At 65.2% G+C, this 26,094-nt stretch overlaps 1 protein-coding gene across 1 annotated transcript in view; it reads left to right on the top strand.

Moving 5' to 3' along the window:
- Positions 1-9,933: 9,933 nt before the first annotated feature.
- The window catches only part of LGR6 (leucine rich repeat containing G protein-coupled receptor 6), a 95,587-nt gene continuing 79,426 nt past the window's right edge, over positions 9,934-26,094 (top strand). The window contains exon 1 of the mRNA XM_059906324.1: positions 9,934-10,133. Within this exon, the coding sequence (XP_059762307.1) occupies positions 9,934-10,133 (200 nt within the window). The remainder of the gene's footprint in view (positions 10,134-26,094) is intronic.

Below are 26,094 nucleotides of genomic sequence, written 5' to 3' on the forward strand. Positions count from 1 at the left end.
CCCGGCTCTGGCCGGGGCTGGTCCCCGTGCAGGCCCGCGCTCCCTGCCAGACGGCCTGAGAGAAGGGTCCTCAGGAAGCCAGTTAGCTGTTCAGACTTTCTGTACCTGCCTGTTGGCTGGGCGTCCGCCTCCCCGCCTTCGAGCCTGCTCCCGGGCCCAGAGCCGCTTCCTTTCCTCCATCTCCCTTCCCTCCTTTCCCTGCATCAGCTGCCTTGGGGTGGCTGCTCTGGGGGAGCGGTTCCAGGTGAGTCGTTGGCTCCAGGCTGGAGGGGCCTGACTTCGGGGAGGCTGCCCGGGGCCTTCGCAGCGCCTGCGGCCAGGTGGGGGCGGGAGGGGGAGGGGCAGGGGGTCTAGGTAGAGGGGGCGGGGGGCAGGGGAGGGGGGGAGGCAAGCACGCATCCTAGGGGGTCGGGAGCAGGAGTCGGAGGTCCCAGGTTCAAGCCCAGCTCCCCTCCTCACGCTGGGGCCTGGGCTCTTCCCTCCCTGGATATTTCTTCCTTATCTGGGGGACAAGGGCGTGAAACCAGAGGGCTCTTCTAGACCTACCATCACTGGGACTCAAGGCCTTTAGGACGGACGCGCGCCTGTGTATGTCCACAAGCGACACACACGAGGGGACGCACACTCATAGCTGGTCCATCCACCCAGCAGCCAGCCACACACACCCCCACCACATCACCAGGACCCCTCCGCACAGGAGCACAGAGGCCCGGTCCACCTCCGCGCGTGGAGGGTCAGACACCCCTTCCTCTCCCGGAGGGTGGGGCGTCGGGGACCCAGCTGTCTCTGCCCACCCGCAAGGCCGTCTCTCTCCTGCTCCTGCTCAGAGGTCCTGCTCCTCTGTGCCAGGTTCAGTGTTGCGGCCTTTACCAGGTACAGCCCTGAGACCCTCCTCTCCTTCTCAGCCTTCTCAGGTAGGCGGGCACCCAGCTAGGACTCCAACTGGGTCCTGGGGTGGGGATTGGTGCTGGGACCTCCCTTCTGAGGCTCAGCTACCAGCGGGGGACCTGTCCTGCCTAACAGAGCTGGGATCCCCAGAGCCAGCGAAGGAGGTGCTCCTGGTGGCAGCCCTGGCCTGGGTGGGCTGGGGGTAGTGGGTAAGACAGGCGTCGAGGAAACGGTTTGCTGCTGCTGTGATTGGTCTACCCTCCTGCAACGCTTCCGTCCGCCATGCTGCTCCCGGCTGGCCGCCGGATTCTGGAGCAGCGCTGACCAGTAGAAACACAAGGCAAGCCGCAAGTGAGAACCACATTTGTGGTTCCTAGTAGCTATGTTAAAAAGAGAAAAATAAACAGGTGCAATTAATCTCAGCCACATTTTATTTAAAACAAGGTATTAAAAATATCATATCAACATATGATCGATTTTTTTAAATGATTAATGAGATATTTTACATCCTTTTTTAAAAATCAGTAAAGCTTTGAAATCCTGTGTGTAGCTTATGCTTGCAGCAAATCTGAAATTGGAGCCGCTCTGGTTCAAGTGCACAGTAGCCCAGGGGTGCGTGGCGACCGTACTGGACAGAGCAGCTGCAGAAGGCGTGGGGCCAGGCCTCTGCCCTCTTGTCCTAAAGGGTGTTGGGTGGGCCCTGCTCAGGAGCTGGAGGCGGGGAGGGCTCGCAGGCTGTTCTCGGTGCCCGTCCAGGGTGGTCCCCCTGGCAGCCTTCTCTGGCCTCGGTTCGGCATCTGGGACTTCCTTCTGCGGGGTGAGGGCTGTCACTGCGCCCTCCACCCAGGGGGTCTCAGGCCCGGGGAAGCTGGTATGTCTCATGGGGCGGCAGGTCAGGGCTGCCCAGCTCACCCTTCCCTCACCGTCCACAGAGCCCCGGGCCAACGTGTCCCGGGCGGCAGTGCCCCTCCCAGCAGCGGTGGGCGTCGCAGCGGGCGGTGTCCTTGCGCTTGGTGCCGTGCTGGAGGCGAGTGCAGGGGCAGAGGTGAGCGGCGGGGAGGGCCGGGCCGGCGTGTTGGGGGAGCCCCAGGCTGCCTCCCAGGCCCCGTCACCCTCTGCAGGTCGGAGAAGAACCTGTGCTCCCGGGAGCTGGCAGCTTACAGCCTGCAGTGAGCGTGCGGCCCCCGTGGAGCGGGGCAGCCGGCCCGCCCTCCACAGGCTCGGTGATGACGGGGTCTCCCGGGGACTGCGTCCCTCGCCCCGCCAGCCGAGTCCTCCCTCAGCCGCTGTCACACCCCCGTCACCCTGCTCCCAGGGGCCCCCGGCTCCTCCCGGGCCCTCAGCCTCTGCCTCCAGACTCCCGTCCTCTCGGTCCCCGACTGACCACCTGGACGGTTTCAGGCCAAGTCGCTTCCTTTTCCTTCTTTCTCTCCGATGTTGGATTGTAATCTACGCTCTATCGCTCCTGTTCCTCCTTCTGCTGACCGCACCCTGAGCGGTGCCGTGAGCAGCTGTGCCCAGAGCCATCCTCAGGACCCGGGGACGGGGCCTCAGAGACTCATGCCCACCTCCTCCGAGCGTGGTCCTGTTTGCCCTGCCCCCTCTCTCTGGCCCCTGGAGCCCAGGGCTGGTTTCTAGCTCCTGGGTGACCCGGCTGTGCGGCCCACCCCCTCGCGGCACCCAGGGCGGGACTCTGCACACCAGGGCCGCCGCCTACTCGTCCCTCTTCCCCCAGGTGGACCCACCAGCCCATCCCTGCCCACAGCTTCCGACAGGGCTACGAGGCCAAGAGCGCCCGTGCCCAGCAGGCTTTCAGGCGTTCGAGGTGAGGCCTCTGCCGCCCCCAGGCTCTGGGGGAGCCCAGCTGTGCACGACCCCCCCCGGTGTGGGGGTGACATGGGTCTGCTTCGGCCCCCGTCTCTGCAGGAGCTGAGGGAGGTGGGCGAGGAGCAGCCTAGGCTGCAGGCCGAGCACCCTGCCGGCACCGCCGAGAACCGCTACCCTCACGTGCTGCCCTGCGAGCACGGTGGGCAGGGGGGTGCGGGGCCGGAGCTCGGCCCGGAGGAGGGGCTGCATGTGCCCGCCCTGAATGCACGGCTTTTACCGTCGGCAGATGGCCACTCCCGGGTCAGGCTGACCCCGCTGGACGGAGAGCCTCACTCCGATTACGTCAACGCCAGCGTCATCCCGGTAGAGCCGCCTGCGGGCTGGCTGCGGCGTCCACTCGGGAGGGGCCCGGTTTGCAGGACACGCTGTCCTGCCCTAGCCGTCCACGAAGACCGCCAGCTTGTGTGTTGGTCACTGTGCTGGGACCGCAGGAGGCAGGGCTGGGCTACGCGGATTCCCACCTTCAAAGGAGCAGGAGGTGTGTGTGTGTGTGTGTGTGTGTGTGTGTGTGTGTGTGTGTGAGACACCTGCCACGCGGCATGACACGTGCTGTAATAAGGGCACACGTATGGTGCTCAGAGCACGTGAAGAAGGAACGTTTAGTCCACCTAGGAATCAAGAAAGGCTTCCTGGAGGAGGGGGCATTTGGTCTCTTGAAGGATGAGCAGAATCCTGATAAGTGAAGAAAGAGAGGCAGACATTGCCGCTGGACAGACCCAGAGAAGAGCCGGGCAGGACATGTGGACAGAGTGGGGCGGGATCATCGGGTGGAGGCAGGAGAGGCAGATGGGGCTGTTGGAGGAGGGACTGAGTGCTGGCCTGGGGGAGCTGGGTGGGCAGTGGAGCCCTGGGAGAAACGCAGGTGGTGTGGGTCGGGTGGTGAAGGGGTGGCCCGGGGAGGCTACTTCAGGGCCATCAGTGCCTTGTCATCGTCCCATCGAGGTGGGGCTGTCTCCAAGTCCTTTGTGCACGTGTGTTCACGTGTGTGCACACGTATCGGCCTGCACACAAAGTCCTCACTCCCGGAGATCACCCGTGGGATGCATGGCTGTGTGCTGGGCCCCAGTTAACGTGATCCTGCCCACCCCCAGGGCTACACCCGCCCGCAGGGGTTCATCACCACCCAAGGGCCTCTAAAGAAGACCCTGGAGGACTTCTGGCGGCTGGTGCGGGAGCAGCAGGTCCGGGTGGTCGTCATGCCGACCGTGGGCATGCAGAACGGGCGGGTGAGCGTGCCACAGCCCCCGGGGTGGCCACCAGGTGGCAGGCTCTCCCCACAGGACCAGCTGTGGGTCTGGGAGGCCGCCCAGGATGGGGCAGGGAAGGAGACCGGGTACCCAGGCTCCCAGCTGGACTCGCCTCCATCGCCTCTGCTGTTTCTCACCGAGTCCACCCTCTCCTGCTCCGGGCCCAGTCTGCGTCCTTGCTTTAAACACGCCTGTGCCCTGCTCCGTGCGGGGCCCTGGGACAGCACCTTCGAGCCCCTCCAGCTGGAGCGGTGAGGCCAGGCCAGGTGGTCCTAAGTAAGGCCATGCAGTTTGCACAGGAGCGCGGCAGCTGCCTGGAAGCCCCAGGGGTCACACAGAGGTCTGGGGGTGGAGGTGCTGGGGCCGGGCCGGGGGAGAGAGGCTTCCGGACAAGCGGGGTGGCGGAGACAGACGGATGGGTGGGAGGTGCTGATACAGCAGGGGCGGCAGTGATGGGGAGGGCCCACACCTGCCCCCCAACCCCGCTCTGACCCTCTGGCCCTAGTGCTATGTGAGCACTACTGGCCAGCCAACGCCACCCCTGTCACCCACGGTCACATCACCGTCCACCTCCTGGCCGAGGAGCCCGAGGGCGAGTGGACCATGAGGGACTTCCAGCTGCAGCACGTGTGTGCCCACGAGCGAGGAGGGGTGACTCCTTGGAAGGTCGGCTCGCCTCTTGGGCCCCTGGCCTCCCCCTTGCCCCGGAGGTTGGAGGTTAGGGAAGGGTAGGGAAGCACAGGGAAGGCTAAGGGTCATCCGAAGTTGGCTGAGAAGGGACGGTTTCTGCCCTGCCCTGCTCTCGGCTCAGGGCCCCTGCTCACCCCAGACCCCTGGGCCCCATCTGCCTTCCCAGGCTGTGACCTCCTGGGGCAGCAGTGCCCCCCTCCCCCTTGGGCCCCCTGCAGGCAGACTCCCCGGGAGGCTGGAGGAGCCAAGGGGAGCATCCCAGTGTGGGGGGCACCACCCCGCCCTCAAGATCTGGTGACAGAGTGAGGGCTGAGCAGAGGACAGTGGGTTAGGAGGGGACAGAGCAGCGGCTCCTCTGCCCCCCAACCTCCAGGCTGCCCATCAACCGCAGCGGCCAGTGAAGCAGCTGCAGTCCACCACCCGGCCAGACCACGGCGTCCCCGAGACCCCCAGCTCCCTGCTGGCCTTTGTGGACCCGGTTCGGGAGCAGGCGCGGCCCGCCCGAGGCGCAGGGCCCATCCTGGTGCATGCAGGCGAGGCAGGTGGCAGGTGGCGGGGGTGGGGTGGGGAAGGGCCCCCCTTCACAGCCTTGGGCCCTCTGACCCGCAGCGCAGGCGTGGGCCGCTCGGGCAGCTTTGTGGCCCTGTCAGCCGGTGGAGGAGGATACAGTGGACGTATTCCACACGGTGTGCTCGGCTGCGCCTGCACCGGCCCCTCACGATCCAGACCCCATAAGGGCAAGGCGGGTGGGCTGCGGACCCTGAGAGGGGGTGGGGCAGACGGCCGGGCCACAGCGTCCCCAGGGGCCAGGGAAGGACCCGGGGGAGGGGCTCGGACACTCACCCTCCTATCGGGGCTTCTGTTTCCCTTTGTGCGGGGGGTGGGAGGTGGGTGGGCCCCTGCCAGCTCTGATGCGGGGTTGGGGGGGCCCCACGGGAAGGCTCCCCAAAGCCCCTCGCCTGCCCCGGGCCGTCTGGCTGGTCAGGGCCTGGAAGTCTCCCGGCTGGGCCACGGTCCCTCAGCCGACCGCCTCCCGTCCCCCACCCCCCAGAGCCAGTACATCTTCCTGCACGGCTGCCTCCTGAGCAGGATCCTGGAAGGGGCCCCGGCACCTCTGAGTACGTGAAGCTCCGGGGACCTTGTCTGGTGGGGGGCAGGGTCCCCGTCCCTCCCACCAACAGGCTGCCAACTCCGTCCACGCAGGGCCGGCCGAGGAGACCGGGAGCGGGAGCTGGGCAGCCTCCGGCACCCCCGACACAGCCCGCGCCCCGCCCAGGCCGCAGCCCATCCGCGTGAGGAGCTTCGCCCGGGCATGCTCTGAGCGGGCAGCCAATGGCAACGCTGGCTTCCTGGGGGAGCACGAGGTGGCTGCGGGCCGGGCGGCACGACGACGCGGGGTCCCCTCGTGCCACCACTTCTGCGGCCTGTCTCATGGTGCCCCTCTGCCGGTCACCCTCCCCAGCTCCCGCTCCAGGCCCTCAAGGACCAGGCGGGCTCTGCGATGCCCTCTCCCAGCCGTGGGCAGGACAGCACGGCCTCCCGTGAGTGCCAGTGGGCTTGCAGGTGGACCGGGCATCGGGCGTCGGCCAGACTGGGACCTCTGGCGGCCTCACCCTCACCCTCGTCCCGCAGACGGCTGTTGTCACGAGCGGTCCCCTCCGGCAGAGGACGGCCCTGCTGCAGAGATGCCCGAAGCCTGGCTCTTCCCCGTGAGACCATGCCCTTGGGCCGTTGGTGCTTCCTGGTCTGGGGCTGGGGGGCTGGGGGTCCTAGAGCTGAGACGGGCAGGGGACACCCTGTGCTCTGCAGGGCGGGCCCTCTGGCCGCGATCACGTCATGCTGACCGGGGCCCGCAGAAATCTGGGAGCTGGTGTGGGAGCACGGGGCTCGCGTGCTGGTCTCCCTGTGCCTGCCAGACTCCCGGGAGAAGGTGAGGGAACAGGGGCAGAGGGTGGGATGCCTGGGGGTTGGGATGGGGGTGTGGTGTGACCAGGGCCTGGGTGGGGATGGGCTGGCCGGCCGAGCAGCCCTGACCCGGTTTGGCCACGGGAGTTCTGGCCCACGGAGTCACAGCCCGTCGCCAGGGACGCGGAGACCGTGCGCTGGGTGGCTGAGAGCAGTGCTGCAGGCTGGCCCTGCACCCTCCTCAGTGTCACACGTGTCAGCTAGGGCCGTGGGGGGGGTGGGCTCCGCGGAGCGGTCCCGGCCCCTCCAGGCACCGGTGCCGACGTCTCTGCCCAGAGCGGGAGCAGGAAGGAGCGGCCGGTGCAGAGGCTGCAGTTTCCGTGCGGGGAGCCGGGGCAGGAGCTCCCCACCAGGGCCCTGCTGCCCGTCCTGGCTGCCGTGGGCCAGTGCTGCTCCCGGGGCGTGGAGAAGCCGGGCACGCTGCTCAGCTACTGCAGGTGCCGCTGGACGGGGCCCGGGAGGAGCAGGCAGAGACCTCACTGCCCCGCGGCTCGGGGTGAGGGTCAGGACACAGCCCCCTCCTCGCTCCGCCCTGACGTCGTCTTTCGGGAATCTGTCCCCCGACGCCCCTGCCCACTGGGGCCCCGGCTGGCTGTGGCCGTGCCCGGCGCCCCTCCCCGGTCCCCAGGCCCAGGCTGGGTTTCCCCACGTGCCTGCCTGGGCACCCGGCCCTGCCCCCACCCCCCAGGGGCCCCTCCAACTCGAGGTCCTTTGCAGCAAGGGTGTGGCCCAGCTGGGCACCTTCCTGGCCATGGACCAGCTGCTGCAGCAGGCTTCGTGGACGTCGTCACCGTGGCCTTGCAGCAGTCACAGGCCTGTGGGCTCATGACCCCAACGCTGGTGAGAGGCCACGGGGGCGGGGGCGGGCTTAGCCGTGGGAGGGAAGGGGCGGGAGTGGGGTGCGGTGGGAGGGCTGTGCCCCGCTGCACTCGGGCAGCCGCCAGGTGGCGCCCGGCCGCTGCTCTCAGTGGAGGACAGGGAGCCTTCCCGGCACCGTCCAGCCGCCCTCGCTGCGTCCTCCCCTTCTGCCCCAGGAGCAGTTCATCCACCTCTACAACTGTCTCAACAGCGCGCTTGTGGACGGGCTGGCTTGCGTTGGTGCCGGCGGCCGCCCCGCAGGCCCACTCGGCCCTGGCTCCCCTGGAGGGCAGCCTGCACGCGCGCCGGGCCCCGTGCTGTGAGGGGGCCGAGTCGGGGAATAGAGGATGTGGTCAAGCCAGAGGCCGAGTGCGCTCTGTCCGTCCATGCCAGGGCCTGGTGGGAAACAGGAGCGGGGCTGGGGGGGCCTGGCGGGTGGCTTTCGCGGGGCGGGCAGCCCCCAGCCCCGCCCTCCGGTTTCCCAGTTCCTCAGATCTAGCCTCTAGTGTCCGGGGGAGCCCTGGATTCAGAGCCGGTTACTCGGGGCGAGGGGGCACAGCCGCTGCCCTGTGTGCAGCAGGACCGGCCTGGCCCTGCCCCCTGCGACCCGGCCTTCCCGTTTTCCGCCGCCGGCGGCAGGCGCCGGGGGCTCGCTGCTGCGTGGCCAGAGCGGCCGGGTTATCTCGGCCTCCTTCGCTCCACCACAGTGCGGGAGTCTGGGGAGGGAAAACCAGGAGGAGAAGCAGAAAGGAGGGCAGGAGTGCTCACCGTGGCGACACCATCACCCATGGCCCATCTGTCCCCTCATCGGCCACGAGGCCGTGGACGGCTGGTGCCAGAGGCGGGGCCCCAGCTGCTCCCGGTAGAGGGCCTGGGGGACACGGAAAGCCTGGACAAACCAGAGCAGGAGGCCCCGAAAGGAGTCAGACCCCGAATCGGGGAGGGGGCAGGGCTCTCCTTGGCCACCCCGAGCTCCTCGTGAAAGACGAGGGCTGGGAGGCCGGGAGGGCCCTCGCGGGCCTGTGGAGCAGGAGGAGAGGCAGGCTTCCCACTCACCTGGGCCTCCCGGGCTGGGTCACACACGTTTATCAGGAGTCGGAGTTGGCCCATAACGACCCTCCAGTAGGCGGCTGGAGACTTGCTCTGGGCCCCCGGGCCCCGCCCCTGCTGAGGGGGCAGCAGGGCCCCTGCACCAGACTGCAAGGGGGCCGCAGCGAGTGGGGAGTGAGGCCGGGAACACGGCCGAGCTGGGGGGCAGGCAGTGCCCCTGTGGTCTCTCCGGCCCTCCGTGCACGAGGACCACCCAGGCCTCCCTGGGGGCTCATCTACGTCAGGGCCGAGCCCCACCCCCCGGAGGCCAAGGGTCGGTTTCCCGCCTTCCTGGCCCAGCCGTGCAGCCCCTGGGGCCCGGGAGGTGAGAGCAGTAGCAGAGAATGGGAGGGAGGTGATGAGTGGCCCTGGGGGGTGGCGGTCCTGGATGAAGGGCCCCTTGCTGCCCTGAGGCCTCCAGGCTGGTGCTGTACACTCAGGATGGACCGTGCGGGGACAGCAAGGTCAGGAGACGCGGCCGGCTCTCACTCCACCCCGGGCTTGGCCCGGCGCCGGGATGAGCCCAGCTTCAGCCACTGTCTCTCCCCCTCAAGCCTCCGGCCTGGCCCTTCCAGCCTCAGGCTGGTGGAGCTGCAGCTGCCGGACTGGCCTCCAGGTGGCGCCGACCTGCCGACTCAGGCCGGCCAGGACCGCCAGGTGGGCGCGTCCCCCAGCCGGGCGCCTGGCTCTATCCCGGGTGCAGGGTCCGGGGCTCCCGGGCTCACACCTGACTGCGGCCGCGTGCAAGACGCTTTGTGGGTGAACGTCACACCTTCTCTAGTGGCGGGCCTGGGGCTCGGCTGGAAGGCTCCTCCTTGTAGCCGCCCGACCTCCACCCGCCCCGCGGCTCCGGCCCTTCACGGCTCACCTGGCGAGACAACCCCTCGCTCCCCTCCCCAGGAGCCAGGGTGCGGAGGGTGACCCCGAGCTGCACTTCTGGGGCTGCTCCCCCCCAAGTGGGTGACCTCGAACAAACAAGGTGCTTCCGGGGCGCTCCTCCGATCCCCTGTGGCCCCGAGGCTGTCCCCTCGGGCACAAGGTCCTGAGCCCGCAGCCCAAACGCCTGCAGGTCCCGCTCTCCGCTCTCCGGGTTGTTTGCTTTTTTCTTTCCTGGATGAAATTCCTGCCAGCTCGGAGGGAAGGAGGGAAGGGGAGCGAGAGGCGAGAAAGTTCCCTTGGCTCCTCCTCCGCCGTGTCGCCCTCCCTTGCCAAGCCCAACCCGTGAAACCCAGGAGCGAAGACCGCGCGGCGATGCCTGCTCCTCTCTGACTGTGCGCCGCCGGTGCCCGCCGCCCTCCCGGCCGCCGCGATGCCCAGCGCACCCGGGCTCCGCGCCCTCTGGCTCTGCGCCGCGCTCTGCGCCTCCCCGTGCGCCCCCCAGCCTGGCCCGCGGCCCGCCTGCCCGGCCCCCTGCCGCTGCCACGAGGACGGCATCATGCTGTCGGCCGACTGCTCTGAGCGCGGGCTCTCGGCGGTGCCGGGGGACCTGGACCCCCTGACGGCTTACCTGTGAGTACCGCGCGCTTCTCCCTGAGCCCGCCTGGCCGCGCGGAGGCCGGGCCGGCCTCAGTCTGGGGCACCTGCGCAGCTGGAGCCCCGAGGCCCAGGCGTCTTCTGCCCCGTCCTGGACTGCGGGGCCGTGGCGGGGAGAACAGTCCCAGGCTGAAGGCCAGGCCAGTGGTGAGGCCGGGCTTCCCTGACTGGTTCCCAGTTGGCCCCTGTCTCGGGGCTTCGTGGTGGGAGCCCAGGCTAGGTGAGAGGTGGGTCTCCGGGCCCCGAGCAGGGGGGCCCAGACAGCTGCCCCTTCTCCTCTTGCTGGTTTCTTCTCCTGCAGAGCAGCGCCCAGCACAGTGGCCGGGACTCAGTGGAGGACAGGGGAGGGGCCCCGTGGGGGGAAAGATTGTCTGTCCCCGGCCGTGGCAAGGAGAGCAGAGCAGTCACTCGAGCTGGGTGGCCTTGGTGGGGGTCCCAGAAGCCAGGAGAGGGAACTAACCCACTCTCGTCTCCTCCAAGACGGACCTGCTGGCTCCGTCTCCCTCCACCGAGGCCTCTGGCTCCCCAGGGGCCTCCCTGAAGTCACGTCCCAAGAGGCCGTGTTGGAGACACTAATTTGTGGGCAGTGCCAAGCTGAAAACCAGAGAGCCGTTTTTAGAGTCTGAGTTGGGGTGAGATGATGTGTGAAGGGGACCCTACTGGGGGCAGCTGCCCCGCAGGGCTTGGGGGCTGGGGGCTCTGGCCTGGCCACCCGGGCAGGAGGAGGGAGTGAGCGCACATTCCAGACCACCTGCCTCCCCCCTGCTCTGGGGAGAGGAAACCTTCCTGGCTCAGCCCCGCCTGGGCCTCCATGGCCTCTTCTCGGAGGAGGAGAGTCTGGGCCATCTGTCCCGGAGGTGGGGTCCCGGAGCTTTGCGGCTTTGGGCTCCAGGGCCTGGGGGCTCTGAGGAAGCGGGAGCTAGTTTTTAGAGTCAGGCAAGTATTTGTTGAACTAAATGGGACCAGGGCAGCGCCCCTTTAGCTGTTTTACATGTGTGTGAGTGAGGTGGGTAGGACCTTGTTTCATTTGAAGACAGGGTTCTGTGGCTAAAAAGAGTTTGGAAATGACTTCTGTGGAACCTTTCTCTGGGGAAGCAGGAGAAAGTTCCCTTTTCCAGGCTGAGGGGCTGACTGGTCCCACCTCCTTCCCCAGAGCCATCCTGTCTCAGGAGGACGTGGGGCAAAGTGGACAGTGTCGCCGTCAGAATCCACGCTGCTGGAGGGTTGTCCCCACCGTCTCGCCACAGTTCCCTTGGCGCTGTCACGTCTGCATTTGGGGTTTTCTGAGCCGACCCTGAGTCTCCCTGGGACCTGAGAAAGCCCCTCTCTCCCAGGACTCAGCCTGTGCGTCCCAGGGCAGGAGGGAGGGTCCCACGCGGCCTGGGGACCTGAGCAGCAGGCCCTGGAATGTTGCAGGGAGGGGAGGACGCAGGGTCCCCCTTGGCCGCGCAGGGTCTTGTCTGGGTGGTGACTGGGGTGTCTCTGCAGGGCGGTGGGCCTCCTTTCTCTGCCTCTCTGGAGGGCGGCCCAGGCACAAACGCGCCGAGGAAGGGTGGGCGTGAGGGCCGCCCCCTTCCCTCCTCAGCAAAGTGAGGGTATGCCAGTCCAGCCCCAAGTGGCCCAGCTCTGGCCGGGGACGGCCCACACTATCATCGGATGCTGGGGCCCGCAGGGCCTCTCGTCTGCGCCCCCCAAGCCCTGGCGCCTTCCTAGCTCTGCCCCCGACGGAGTCACCCAAGTCCTCTGAGCCTCGGGGTCTTCGTCTGTACGTAGGGACAAGTGGGTGGTGGGCAGATTAAGTGAGGCGACGTGTCATGTAAACTCCCCGGCACAGTGCCTGACACGTAACGAGCAGTGCCTGAACCCTCACACGGGAGGAGAATGGCGCCCGGGGTGAGCGCAGCACCCAAGGGAACAGGCTGTGGTGGGAGGAGGGGAGGCGACCGCGGGGTGCCGGCCTCAGTCAGTGCTTGGCTGCTCCGGGTGGGGCTCGGGGTCCCGCCAGCTGTGAACACTGGGGATGGGGTGGGAGGGAGTGGACACGTCTTCCTGACATGGAGGAGAAGGTGAAAGGTCAGATGAGAACACGTGGATGTACAGGGGGCGGCCGGTCAGAGGGTGCCCTTGATGACCTTCAGAAGGTGCCAGAGATGGAGCCATCGGGGGCACCAAGGAACTCCGGGCTCCAAGAGACACCCAGCCAGTGCAAAGAGCTGCCCACTGCTGCCCCGCCCTCTTGGTCCCACTGCGTCTCTGCTCTACCCTCACCTGCAAAGACGACACTCCCTCAGGGTCGGATGCCCGGCTGATTGGGTTGAAGGGACCGACACCAAACACCCAGGCCCTTGGCGTCTCTCCAACCCGTGGTCTCAGTGAGGCTCGTGGGGACTCATGGGGGTTTGGATGTCCTCCCTGGAACTCACCTGGGAGACACGGACCCCCGGCTCTGGGGCACCCGGAAGGTGGGGTGGCCCTTGCTCTATCCCGTCCCACGTCCACACAGCGAGGGGACAGAGATATACATGTGTTGTTGGCAATACCCAGGGCTATCCCTGACTTGGAGAATCTGGGTAGTATTCTGAGTCCCTCCTTTGCCCCCAAAGTTGAGCAGAGACAGGAAGTGAGTGGGGGGCCGAGCTGCTTGTAGAAGGCCTGAGGCTTGTTCGCTTGCACTGACCCCTCAGCACCCGTTTCCATCACCCTTGTTCGCTTGCACTGACCCCTCAGCACCCGTTTCCATCACCCTTGTTCGCTTGCACTGACCCCTCAGTACCCATTTCCCTCACCTTCTGCCGCCGGGGCGAAGGGGGACCCCCACTCCGCGACCCCCGTCAGGCAGCTTACTGCCTCCTTGGGACCTCACTCCCTGTGAGGCTGCTGTGACGACCGCTGAGCTTGATGAAAGGTCACGTGCGGTGTGTGTGTAGATTCTGGGTAGTTGGCGTCCTGCTCATCGCGGCCTGGGGGTGATGAGACGAGGCAGGGTGCTGGGGAGAGCGGGGGCCCCAGCACAGGTGCTGGTCACAGCAGAGCAGGACTGCAGTCATCACGAGCTGGTGACCTGGGCCACTTTCCGCATCTGTAAACGGAGCTCACGCCTGCCTCACAGGGTTGTTGTCTGCATTCACTGGGGCAACGTTCGTAAAGGGTTTGGCACAGTGTCCGGCCCTTGGGAAGAGCCCAGTGTTAGCGGTGTTGTTATTAGGGTGACTGGGGCCAAGAAGTGTTAGTCAAGGAGGTCTTCCTGGAGGAGGAAGTGTGGGGCTAGCACTGTGGGAAGTGCGGGATGGGCGCGTCTGTGTTTTGGGGGATGAGAGAGGAGAGAGTGGCTGCAGGGAGCCGGGAGGAGCCCTCTGGGGCCTGGAGAGGCTTTAGTTTTCTCCTGGCCAGGTGCGGACGGACCGGTGGGGGGGGGGTGGTGAGGCAGCAACGGGTGGGATACCCCAGCCCGCTCCCCAGTGCAGCGGCTGGTCCCTGCAGGGTCTGTCGTCTGAAGAAGCAGAGAAACATGTGGCTCCAGGGAGGACAGCGGCCTTGCGGGCTGCGTCTGGGAGATCCATGGGCCTCTTCTCATTCTGGACCTCAGAGGCCACCCTTTCCGGGCCAGGCCTCAGTGTCCTTTTCTAATAGATTCTAAGAGCCTGAGCTTCTCCCCACCCCACAAACTCGGGGTTTGAGTTCTAACCCTCAGCCCGTGCCAGAACATTTCCAGACCACAATGCGCACAGGTTTTGTTGAGAAACGGGGCCGGAGACGCAGGAGAGATTGGCTCTGAGCCTCCTGTCCTGGTTCAGGACCTCCCCCGGGGAGAGCGGGGAGCCGCTCCAGGAGGAGGGTCCCCTAGGGACTGGGTGCCAGCCTTCCTATGAAGCAGAGCCGGGGGTGGGGGACGGGGTCGGCCCATCACGGGGCAGGCCCAGTGTCGGGGGGTCGCTGGAGGAGGGCGAGCGTGTCGGGGAACCAACACCCCAGTTCAAAGGAAAGGCAGGAAGCAGCCCCGGGCAAAAGAAAAAGGAAACCTCTGGGCTCTGGCAGCAGCGGTGCGGGCTCAGCGGGTGGGTGGTGGGCAGAGGAGAAGAAAGCCCGGCTCTCAGAGCAAAGTCGCCCGGCCGCCCTGCCAGCCCCGCCTCTCCCCTTCCGAGGGCTCGACCCGACGGCTTCCGCACGGACCGTGCCCACCAGGCAGCGGGCAGGGCGGGCACGGTGCCGGGTGCCCAACGGGGAGGCCCTGCCGGAGCCCTGGGCTCCAGTCTCAGCACTTCGGTTTACGGACTGCGCGTCCTCTGGCCGCCACTCACCCGCTCCAAAGTTTCCCTTTCTTCATGTTGAGAATGGAAACGCCGACAGCATTCACTGGGAAGGGTGGTGGGAGGAGCCACGGGACAAAGGGGCAAAGCCTTGTGACTGCTTTAAAACGTTGACCAAGGGTGCTGTTTTTCTCAACCCTCAACTGCAAAGGACCTACTGAGGCCCAGGAGGGGTAACAGAGCTGCTTGTGACGGGCGCAGACTTAGGGAGACAGAGTCTAAGTTCTGGAGCCCCATAGGGCTGCCTTTCCTCCCCCCTCCCTCCCCTTTCCCTCCTCCCTCCTCCTTCCCCCTTCCCCCCTTCCCCCCTTCTTTCCTCCCCCTCCCCTCCCTCCCCTCCCTCCCCTCCCCTCCCCTCCCTTCCTCCCCTCCCCTTCCCTCCCCTCCTCTTCCCTCCCCTCCCCTTCCCTCCTTCCCCTCCCCCTTCCCTCCCTCCCTCCTTTTTTAAAAATTTACTTATTTTATTTTATTATTTATTTATTTATTTATTTATTTATTTATTTTTGGCTGCGTTGGGTCTTCACGCGCAAGGGCTTTCTCTAGCTGCTGCGAGCGGGGGCTACTCTTCATTGTGGTGCGCGGGCCTCTCACCGCAGTGGCCTCTCACCGCAGTGGCTTCCCCTGTTGTGGGGCACAGGCTCTAGAGCGCAGGCTCAGTAGTTGTGGTGCCCGGGGCTTAGTTGCTCCGCGGCATGTGGGATTTTCCCGGACCAGGGCTCAAACCCGTGTCCCCTGCATTGGCAGGCGGATTCTCAACCACTGCGCCACCAGGGAAGCCCCCTTCCTTCTTTCTTCCTTTCCTCCCTCCCTACCTCCCTCCCTCTCTCCCTCCTTCCTTACTAATCAAGCCCCCTCCCACTGACCTTCAGGGAAATGACCTTCCCTGGAGCCCATTCTGCTCTTGGGCTCCTGGTGGGGACAGGCGGGTGGGGGGGGAGGGGGGGATGGAGGAAGTGACCATTCTCGCAGGGTTCCCTGGAGGAGATGGGCCTGCCTGGCACCTGTGGGGACTCTTCCAAGAGGAAAAGTCTGGACTTCCAGGTGACTACTGTCTGGAGAGTCCAGCTTCTCCCCAGAAACCGAGCTCCGTGGAATGAGCAGGTTCTCCGGTGCAGCACAAGGAAAGCTAGGTGTGGACGGGCCGAGGCATCTGGCTCCCTTTCTGCCCTGGGACACGCCCTGAGGGGCTCCAAGGACCCTAACGGCTGTGTGACCTTAGGAGCAGGGCTCTGGGCCCCTTGGGAAGGTACAAGGGACGGGAGTGCAGGAGAAATTTCCAACCCTCGGCCCCCACGTTGGAAAAGACAAGTTCTTTGAGCCAAACTGAGACGGACTCGCTGACTTGGGGGCTCTCAGAACTGTAGGGGCCCCTCTGTGCTGACTAGCCCCTTGGTAAAAGGGGGTGGTCCCCAATTTCTGGTAATTCAGGCCTGTCTTCCCGCCTCAGACATGGGAGAACAGGTCTCAGGAGAAGAAAACCACCCAAGAGGCCAAACTTGGGCAGAGAGCAGAGAGTTATTTTGGAAGCAGCAGAAGGACACGGTGGGGAGGAGAGCTCGGGGTTGGCATTGCGCCCCCCAGAGCCCTGCCAGCGTGGGCCCCGGGCGGGCTGGCAGCGGCAGGCGGGGGCTGCCCCTGGCTGCCCTGAGACCAGAGCCTCAGGAGCCGAGGTTTCCTTTGGGTCCCATTTCCTGCCGCTACCTGCTTCCTCCCCAGAGCCAGCAAGGGGGGCTTGTACCCCGAGCTCTCCACGGCCTGGGGATCGGGGTCCCCTCTGAGTACCTGTGAAGTGTAGAGCCTGGGGCTGGGGCCAGGGAAGCAGCTCGCGCCGGCCTTTCTGTCTCCCCTCTCTACTCCAGCGGGTGGTGGAAATGCCTTCCTGGTTGCACTTTCCCAGGAAGTCCAGAAGTTTCTTCGGGAAAACACTAGATCTTGGGAGGGCCCATTCTTGGAGCCCTGCAGACGTACCTGGGCAGCTGCCATCACGCTGGTGGCGCTGCCTTAACCTGTCAGGGTAACAGTCGGCATTTACTGCCTCCATTTAAGCGTGTAAACCCCTGAGGGAGGCACCAGCTTCATCCCCATGTTACAGGTGAGGAGACCGAGCCCCTTGCTCAGGAGCCCATGAAGGCCGCCAGCCAGCGCTTGCTGACGCTGGGATTTCAGCCGCTGCCGCCTCCTAACCACGTGCACGCCGCCTCGTGGGGCAGACCAGGGGTTCTGGAGCAGCCCCTTAGAGCCTGTTTCTTTCCTTTCTCGGGAAGAGTCAGCGGCGGCCCCTATCCCTCCTGCCCGCTGTGGCCTCCAGAGCTGGTGGACATGGGGGTGTGTCTGGGGGACCAACTGCGGGGTCCGGGCCTCGGAAGAGTGAGAGGACGGGCTGGTCGGGGAAGGCCCTGGGGGTGGAGGGGAGAGGCCTAGCCTGAGCCCTGGTGGACGGGAGATTCACACGGGTCGGTCGCGGGCAAGGCAGGCCCTCTGGGGGGAGGAGGGACGAGCCCGGGAGAGGCAAGGGCAGCTGGCCTTCTGTCCACGGCCTCGTCCGTCCCTCCCGAGGCAGGACCTTCCAGAGCAGGGCTTTCTGCCTGTTTCTCCTCAGGGCACATTAAAAAAAGAAAAAACAACCGACCACAATTCAAGGCGTTCGGCAGCTGGGGTAGATCGTCCAGCCTCTCCAGGCAGCATCCGGCCAGGCTGGGGGCCCCTGGCACATGCACAGCCGGAGGCCCTGCTGTGGTGGGAAAGCCTGGTGTACACCTGGCCAGCAGGAAGGGTCGGGTCTTGGCCCCGGTGCTGCCCGCTGCCGGGCCCGCTGCCCCTGCCTGTCCTTGGCCTCCATCTCCTTAGCTCCCGTGGATGGGGGAGTTGCCCAGCTCAGTGCCGTCGCCCACCGGCCTCCCGGGGGGAACTGGGGTGAGAAGCCGAGGCGGACCTGCAGCGCCCTGGTCCTCCCGCAACTCTGCGGCCGGGGCTTTGCTGGGAGCAAGACCAGAGAGTCAGATCTGGAACGAGCCCCCAGCCTCTCCCCTCCCCCTTGGCCTTTGGGGTGCTGGAGGAGGTGGGCGGCCCTGGGGGTGTCCAGATGGCGCGGCGGGCAGGGTGTCAGGGATTTGGACTTGGCCTCCTGGAGGGACGGGGAGCAGAGGTGCAAAGGGGGTCCACCGTCCCCATCTACACCCCAGCCCAGTGCATTGCTTTCTTAGGGGCCTACGGGCACCAGGAACATCAAGGTTTACTCCAATGCCCTGAGCGATCTGCAAGTTTGAATCACCGCCTGCCCCCCGACCTGAGTTACCCTTGGCTCTGGGAAGCATCAAAGGCAGCCGCCACCAAGGGCCCCTGACACTTCCTGTAGGAGGGACGGATGCCTCCCCAGGTGACCTGTCTGAGTCCAGATCTGCCTCACGCTCCTCGCACGCAGGGCAGTACGCTGAGTGGGCAGGGACGTCCCGGTGGCTAAGCCCCAGGTGCCGTGAGCACCTGTGCGCATTCTGCAGACGTCTCTCCCTTGTGCTGCAGCACCCCAGCCCCGGCCCATTGGCCAGTGGTCGGAGGTAAAGCCCTTGCCCGCCCCCACCCCCGGCCGTGGTGGAAGCGAAGCTTCACTCACTCGTTCATCCGCGGACCGGGGCTGAGCATCCCCGTCTGCCCGGACTCCGAGCCGAAGGCTTTCTCTGTATCCAGCCTCGTGGGGCCGGACTGCTCCCCGCTCAGCTGAGGCAGGGGGACTCGGGGGAGATGAGACCAGGGCACGCGTCATGCAGCCTGTGCGGGGGTGACGCTGCGGCAGGCCGGTCCAGGGCAGGAGCGGCGGGGGGCGGGCACAGAGGGGCAAAGCCCATGCCTGCCCGCCGCCCCCGTGCAGGCCCTGGGGGAGTCACTGCAAGGCAGGCGGTCGTCTCCCCCACCTCCCCCAAGGAAGCGTGTGTCAAGCAGGCCCTGCTTGGGGGACGGAGAGCTGACACTGGGGGTGTGTTCCCTTCCTGAGAACTACCAGGCTGCATCGCCGCCCACGTCTGCTCAGGGGGTGCCCATCTGTTTGTCCGTCTGTCCACCTGCCTCATTGATTTAGGCTCCTGATGTCTCTCATATGGGGGGGGGGGTCTCAGGGCGGGGCCAGGCCTCCCCCTTCAGACAGGCAGGACTTCACTCCTGGTGCGCTTCTCCTCAGGACATCACACCCCCCTTCACACACACACACACACACACACACACACACATAGAGACACACACACAGACACACACATACACACAGACACAGACACGGACTTACACACACACTCACACACAGACACATAGAGACACACACACAGACACACACATACACACAGAGACACGCGCGCCCACCCGGCTTGGGCCTCCACCTGCAGGGGGCGCCCTGGACGGGGCATGAGCGGCACTTACAGGAACTGCCCTCATCCTCCCCTCCCCCCGCTCAGGTCTGGGGCCCCCGGGTGGGTGTTGGGGACCGGGAGGTGGATCACGTGTCTGGGGCTGTGAGCACCGAGGCAGCAAGGGCCGTAAAGGAATCCCCTGCCTTTGTGGTGGGTGCTGATTAGGAGGCTGGGAGGACCATTGTCAAGGACAAAAGCCGGAGGGAGTGGGGACAGGCGGGTCCCGCCCTCAGGCCCCTTGGGGCAGACTCAGGACCTGGTCTCCCGGCACGGTGACCAGCCAGCGCTGGTGAGCCGGTGACCTGGGCCGCCCCGCAGCCGGGCTGGCTGCTGGTGTGCTCCTTCCGCCTGAGGAGCCATCCTGGGCTAGTGCTCTGCTGTCGCCACCTCAGAGGTCTTAACAGTTTTTGAACAAGGGCCTCATGCTTATTTTGCGCTGGTCCTGCCCTTGTTGGTAGAATGAGGGTCTCCACCTGCCTCCCATCCCAGGTGTTGGTAACTTAAGTGAGTCCCCTCCTCCGCGCTGTGCCCTGGACCCTGGCTGCCGATCCTCTGCTTCTGTTCCCAGGGCCCCGATGAACCATGACCTCGGGCAGGACGGGCTGGAGGATGGGGCGGGCGCCCCTTCTGAGGGACGCCGCGCGTGGAGGCAGCCCCTGTCCAGACGCGCCTGAGTGGGCATCACTGCGGGGGGCTCCTTGGCCTGCGAGTGGCGTCTGCCGGGTGGGGACCACGGGCTGCTGTGCTTGGGGGAGCCCCGCACACCCCCGCTTCTGTGAACCGGCCAGGTGTCGGGCTCCAGTGGGCAAGGCCTCCGTGCGAACGGGGTGGGGTCGGGGTGACGGTTAACGAGTTAATATACGGAAGCGCTTGGAAAGGTGCCTGACACACGGTAACCACTTGACGTGGTCTTATTTATCCCACAGTTTATTAAGTGTATACTCAGTAGCGCCCGGCCGTGCTGGGCACTGGTATTACACTGACAATTCCCCACCACAAACGAGGGGGAGACAAGGACTCAGCAAGTGGCTGTGTCAGTCCACCCACCCTGCCGCCACCCTGCAGAGCCCGGCCAGCTCGGCCCCCTCCCCTCCCGGGTCCCCCCTCCTGCGGCGGTACACTCGGGGCTGCATGGTAGGGAAGAATGGGGGTGTTGACGGGGCCCTCCTCCGGTTTCGGCTGCAGCTTTGGGCGCATCTCTGTTCAGTGGGATTGGAATCAGGACACCCCAGCCTCCAGTTCTGTCTTTGCCCCCAGCTTGCTGAGAGCTTGAGGACAAGTCCTCTGGTCTCTGGGCCTGTTTCCTGCTGGGTGGGTAGTTCTGCGTCCCAGGAGATTGTAGAAGCAGAGGGGACGGAGTGGGAGGAGGGGTGCGAGTGAGGCCGAGGTGAGGGAGGGGCCCCGGTCCCTGAGAGGTGCAGCGTCCCCCAGTGAGACCTGAGATCCCGGGGCTGGGATGAGGCAGGGCCACCCCCAGCACCTCCGGGGCTGTGCGCCCAGCCAGAATAAGGCCCCGCGTTAACCACCGGCAGCCAGCAGAAAGAGGAACCCCCCGAGCCCGCCCCGCCGCCAGTCGACGCCACACCAGCCCTCGCCTCGCGCCGTCTCCCCTGCTCTGAATGCAGAAGCCCAGGGTGCCCGCCCCCTGTGCCTGCCCTGCTCCCACCCGCCAGAAAGCATCAGCCTCACCACCCACACTGGCGCAGGGATGGGGGGCGCAAAGGCACCGTGCTGTGGGCCCAGGTCCCTGCTGAGCGTGGGGAGTGGGGCCGGGCAGTACTGGGCCCCCCGGACCCTGGCCTGCCCCGTGCTGAGGACACCCTGGAGCCTGTGGGACGCAGTGGGCAGAGTGGAATGCCAGGGGTGGGTTTGGAAGCTGGGCCTGGGGGCCCTCCTGAAGCCCTGCGGCAGCTCCTGCCCCTGCCTGGCTGTGCCCCCCGAGACAGATCAGTCCCCCCCCGACCCCTCTGCTTGCTGTAGAGTGGACACCCCAGGAATTTGCTGTCCCTCTGCCCTCCTGCTATGATACCTCCAGTTTCCTTCCTGTTCTGCTCAGAGGGGAGAGAGGGGCAGCTACTCCTACTTTGTTGGCCCTGGAGGCACCGGGTTGTGGGGGGGGGGGTGCAGCGGGCCTAGAGAGGCAACCCTGGAGATGGTCCCAGGGATCCTGGAGACAGGGGTGCTGGGTGGTCCCCAGGGATCCCGGAGACGGGGGTGCTGGGTGGTCCCAGGGATCCCGGAGACGGGGGTGCTGGGTGGTCCCAGGGATCCCGGAGACGGGGGTGCTGGGTGGTCCCAGGGATCCCGGAGACGGGGGTGCTGGGTGGTCCCAGGGATCCCGGAGACGGGGGTGCTGGGTGGTCCCCAGGGATCCCGGAGACGGGGGTGCTGGGTGGTCCTGCTGCTGGGGAGGCTGAAGGCCTGGGCCTGCCCCTCGTGGGAATCTCGTGGCATTGCAGGCAGCCCTCCGGCCTGCAGCCAACCACCACGCCTGGCGACCCCACTGCGTGGGAGGGGGCGGGGTTGGAGGGTGGAGCAGGCGCAGAATCCCAGCCTCTGCCGGCCCCTCCGCCGGCCATCCTTGTCCAGGCCAGGCCACAGCTGGATGTCTTCATGGGTCAGTCTGCTCAATACTTAGCAAAAAAGTGATTGAAAAAGTGGTTCTGAGGGGTTGAGTAAAGGAGATTTATCCCATCTAGTGCCCTGGATATCCTAGAGCCTTTTACTCAACGCGTGGTCCCCAGACCAGCAGCATTCCTCCTCTGGGGACGCATCTGGAGTGCAAAGGCTCAGAGCCCACCCCAGACCTGCTGGGGCCACATCTGCATTTTGAAGTGTGCCCAGCACCGACCTCCAGCTTCTCGTTGGAATAAGTCAGACCGTCAGCTGGCCAGCCACTGCCTGCACCCCTGCCCCGCCCCGCCCGGGATTCTGCTTTTACCTAATCTGTACTTAGGTGGCGCCCCGTGACTATCACTGTGATTGACTGCAAGGATGTGGTTAAGAAATGGCTTCAGGCAAGAAGCCCGCAGCCCCGGAAGCATCAGCTTGATTTAGGATACGCGGGGCCGACGGAGACTTCTCTTTCTCCGGGAAATTTCCCGGCTCTGCCCTAGGACTCAGCCCCCCTGGGTCTAACTCCCGTTCACTCGTCTGTTTCCCAACCAGGCTGGCAGCCCCAGGAAAGCAGGGCTGGTATCACCCTTGCACGTGGTGCTCAAGAACATTGCTGGGATGAGTGAAGCAGTGAATGAACACGTGAATGGTAGCGGCGGGAGGTGTGGCAGCCGAGCAGACGTGCTCCCCTGAGAGGCAGGCTGGGTGGGAGGGCAGCCCTCACAGCTGGGGGCCGTGCTGGCCTGGCTCTACGGCAGGCCCGAGGTGTGGCGTCCACCCAGACGGCTGCGGTGAGGACGGAGCCGAGACTTAAGCTGCCCGTCGGCCGGCTTGGGTTTCATGAGAGTGAGACATCTGCCCCATAAACCCTGCCACTTAGAAGCTTTTGCCTTTCCTAGTCATTCCCTTTACCATTTCTTTAAAAAGAAAACCTCTTTTGAAAGTTTCCATCCAGTTTCCAACAAGCTAAGACAAAGAAAGGTATGCAGGCTTGGATGGAGAGAGCGCTCTAGGGACCCGAGGCTGCTGGTCCTCGAGTCTGCACTGTGTGTCTGGCTCCGAAGGTCCGAGTCTGTGTCGGGATAGATTTCAGGCTGGTGGGTCAGAGGGTACCGCCCTGCACGTGCTGGGTGGGGACAGGCACAGGGGAGGGGGCAGCAGTGGGGAGGGTGTGTCCTACTGGATCCTGGGATGATCCAGGGCGCTGGGACCGATGGCCAGGGACCTCTGGGGCGAGCCTGAGAACACCGTGCCCTTGGCTGTGCAGCAGATCTCAGCAGGTGTTTATTGAGCACCTACTGCATGCCAGGGGATGTGCAGATGAGTGAGGTGAAAAGACACACGGAAACACACATGCAATTTCAGCCCCACGAGGCAAAGGCCGGGAAGTAGAACCAGGGAATCCAGAGGGAGCCCTTAGCCGACACCAGGCTCACGGAGGACTTTCAGAAAGAGCCCCCCCCCGCCCCGCCCCGCCCCTAATTTTTTAAACTTATTTTCATTTAAGAAGAGAGTACATGTGGCAAGTGTGTCCTGGTAAATTTCCACAAGCTGAGTACACTTGCACAACCAGCACCCAGGCCAAAAAACAGCGTCGACCGCCTCTCCCGGTCTCCCCCCGCCACCCCACCCCCCGGGCAACCCCGGCCGGCCGTGGCTTCAGCAGCCCCAGCACCTTTCGCCTGTGTTTAGACTTTACGTGGACGGAGCACTGCTGTGTCGGTCCCTCCCCCTCGCCGTGTTTGAAGATCCATCCATGCTACTCCCACTGCTGCCCGGTCCTCACTGTGGGAGGACACGGGCCGTGCGGACAGGCCCTCCAATTTGGGGCCTTACAGGTGGGGCTGCGGTGAGCAGCTCTGGATGGGTGTCTGGTGAGCACGGACGCCCAGGAGTGGAATCTTGGGGTCACAGTGGATCCTAGAGGCAGCTCAGGGGTGCGAGTGTGTTTCCCGGGGCGGGGCGGGGGAAGGCGTGGGAGGGGCCTGTGGTCCGTGCTCCCTGCATCACTTCCAGTGGCTCCTATAACAGAGCACCGCAAACCGGGTGGTTTAAAACGGCAGGAATGACTCTCTTGTGGAATCCAGGTGTCAGCGGGGCCTCATCTACCGCAGCCCCCTCTAGCTCCTGGGGCTGCCGGCTCCCGGGCTCGTGGCCGCATCGCTCCAACCACCACCTGTCACCTCGTCACTGCCTGCTCTGCGTGTGTCTCTGTGTCTCTTCTAGTGGCACTTGTCATTGGATTCAGGGCCCACCCAGAAGCTCCTCCATTTTAAGATCTTTCACTGAATTTCACTGTAAAGACCCTTTCCAAGTCAGGTCAGGCGCACAGGTCCCAGGGATCAGGACTTGGGCACATCTCTTTGAGGGCCACTCTTCGGCCCACTGCAGCATCTCTCGCTGCGACCCTAAGCAGCCCAGCCCAGGCCCACCCTTTGCAAAACTCTCAGTCAAGCCACTTTCTCAGGGCTACCCTGTCCCTCTTGGCCTTGCTCCGGGAAGCCCTCCCTGACTGTGTCCTGGTCCTCAGGCATGGGACTCCTCCGACACTAACGTCCTTGGCTCTGTCCAGCTGTGCCTGTGGTCTGAAGGTGTCCTCAGACTGGCCTCCTCAGGGCAGGGTGTGCCCTCCTCCTTCCCTGTGTGCACACGGGGACACACACCTCCCGTGCTCGGCTCGGCTCTGCACGTGGGTGCTAGGAGCAGGAACCAAGCTGAAGGCACCTTTCCAGCAGTGTCCGGCCCAGGGCACCATGCCCAGTGGCGGCCCATCCCTGTGACCCTTCTCCCTCAGACACCCCCCAAAGGGACCGGGCTGTATCCTGGTCCCAGGGCCTCTGTGGGAGTCCTGGCTACACCCACAGCACAGGGAGGAGGGAGCCCAGGGGACCGGGAGGCACCCAGCCCTTTGCCTCTCCTTGGAGGAGGCCAGGAGACAGGAATGCCTTTGGCTGGGGACCCTGGCCAGAGATCAGAAGATCAAAGATGAGAAGATCAGGGCTGAGGTAGGTGGCACACTTTGGAGGCTGCAGAGAGAAGCAGCAGCTGGTGTCTCCTAAGGGCAGGGCTGACCCAGAATGCCCTCCCTACCCCCTCTCTGATGGAACCTTGCAGAGCTGCTTCTCCAGATGAAGGCCCTGGGGTGAATGCCGGTGAGGGTGGGATGCTGTGTGCCCGGTGGGCAGGGCTGACCTCCTGCACAGCAATTCCCTGAAGAGGGGCTATTGAATAACATCTGTAGGTGCAGAAACTAAGGCACAGAGAGGAAAAGCAACTTGCTGACATCAAGCAGCTGGGAAGTGGTCGGGCCAAGGTCAGACCCGGCAGTCTGGCCCCAGAGCCCACGAACTACTTTACCCGGGGGAAAAGGTCAGTGCAACCGCAGCACGAGGGAGCAAGGCTGGACCTCAGGCAGGACTCCTCCCTGGGCGGGGATGCTAGTGGAGACAGTGGTTTAGCCTTCCTGCAAGTCCATGAACCAGACAGGTGGGGCTGGGGAAGAGGGCGGGCTGTCGGAGTGCCCGCCAGAGGGGAGGACGAAGGTGGTGGACAGGTGACCAGCAGCGCAGAACGTGGCAGGAAACGCCCCGGGACCAGGCATCGGGGCCTCAGGGGCGGATGGGAGGGACAGGTGAGGCTCCGCAGGCAGGCGGGACCTCCCTGGGTGGAGAGAGAAGGGTGTGCCCGACCAGGTGAACTTGGAGGAGGGGGCCGGACTCCGGAAAGTTCCACCGGTCCTGGCAGCTGGGGGAGCGGGACACAGAGGCCCTCCTCTCTCCCCCTAATCCCCTCCTTTGTTCCCGAGCTGCCACCCCACTGCCACGCCTTTCAGCCTTGGGCGGGCTGGGACCCAGCTGGGCTCAACAGAACCAACCCCGCAGGGTTGGCTCTGCCACTTACTGTGACTAGACGGGCAGTAACTTGATATTTCCAAGTCTCCCTTTCTTCACTTAAAAGGGAATAAAGAAGGCTTCACTCCCGGCCTGATAAAAGGATTAGACTAAATGAGGCCAAGGATGTGCCAGAGCCGACAGAAGGCACCCAAACGGAGGGGGCCGGACCCGGGACGGTGGCCCCGGAGGGGCCTTGCTTTCCTGAGCCGCGTCTGTACAACGGGTCCGTCCCAGCAAAGGGGGCTCTTAGACGCTCTGAACGTCCAGCGTCCGCTCTTTCCTGCTAGATTCAAGCTGAGAGTTGAGAGCGCCATCTGGCCGTGATGGGCAAGGCTGGGCGAGGGTGGCGGCTGGACGAGGGCAGCTGCTGGGATGAGAAGGGGGCAAGGGGTCCTGAGGTGAGAGGAAGGCTTCCAGCTGGGTGGGGTGGGGGGCGACTCTGAATAGAGGGCGTCCTCCCGTTTCCCCCCAGGCACACCCGCCTCTTTATCTGGTGAAATAAAGGCCGCAGGACAGCGCTTCAGCTAAACAAACAGGGCCAGGGCTGGCTGCGGGCAGCTCCGCACACAAAGCGCACTCCCTCCCACCCCGGGGGCTGCCGTGGTCCTCCGGCCCCTGCTCCCTGCTCCTGGGCGCCCTTGGGGAGCTCTTATCCCATGGGACGTCCCCGCCCTCCTCTCTGAGGGGCTCCAGGCCCACAGGGAGGACAGAACTCCCGCCCTCGCAC

The sequence above is a fragment of the Balaenoptera ricei genome, chromosome 1 (genome assembly GCF_028023285.1).
Source record: "Balaenoptera ricei isolate mBalRic1 chromosome 1, mBalRic1.hap2, whole genome shotgun sequence".
Taxonomy (NCBI): Eukaryota; Metazoa; Chordata; class Mammalia; order Artiodactyla; family Balaenopteridae; genus Balaenoptera; species Balaenoptera ricei.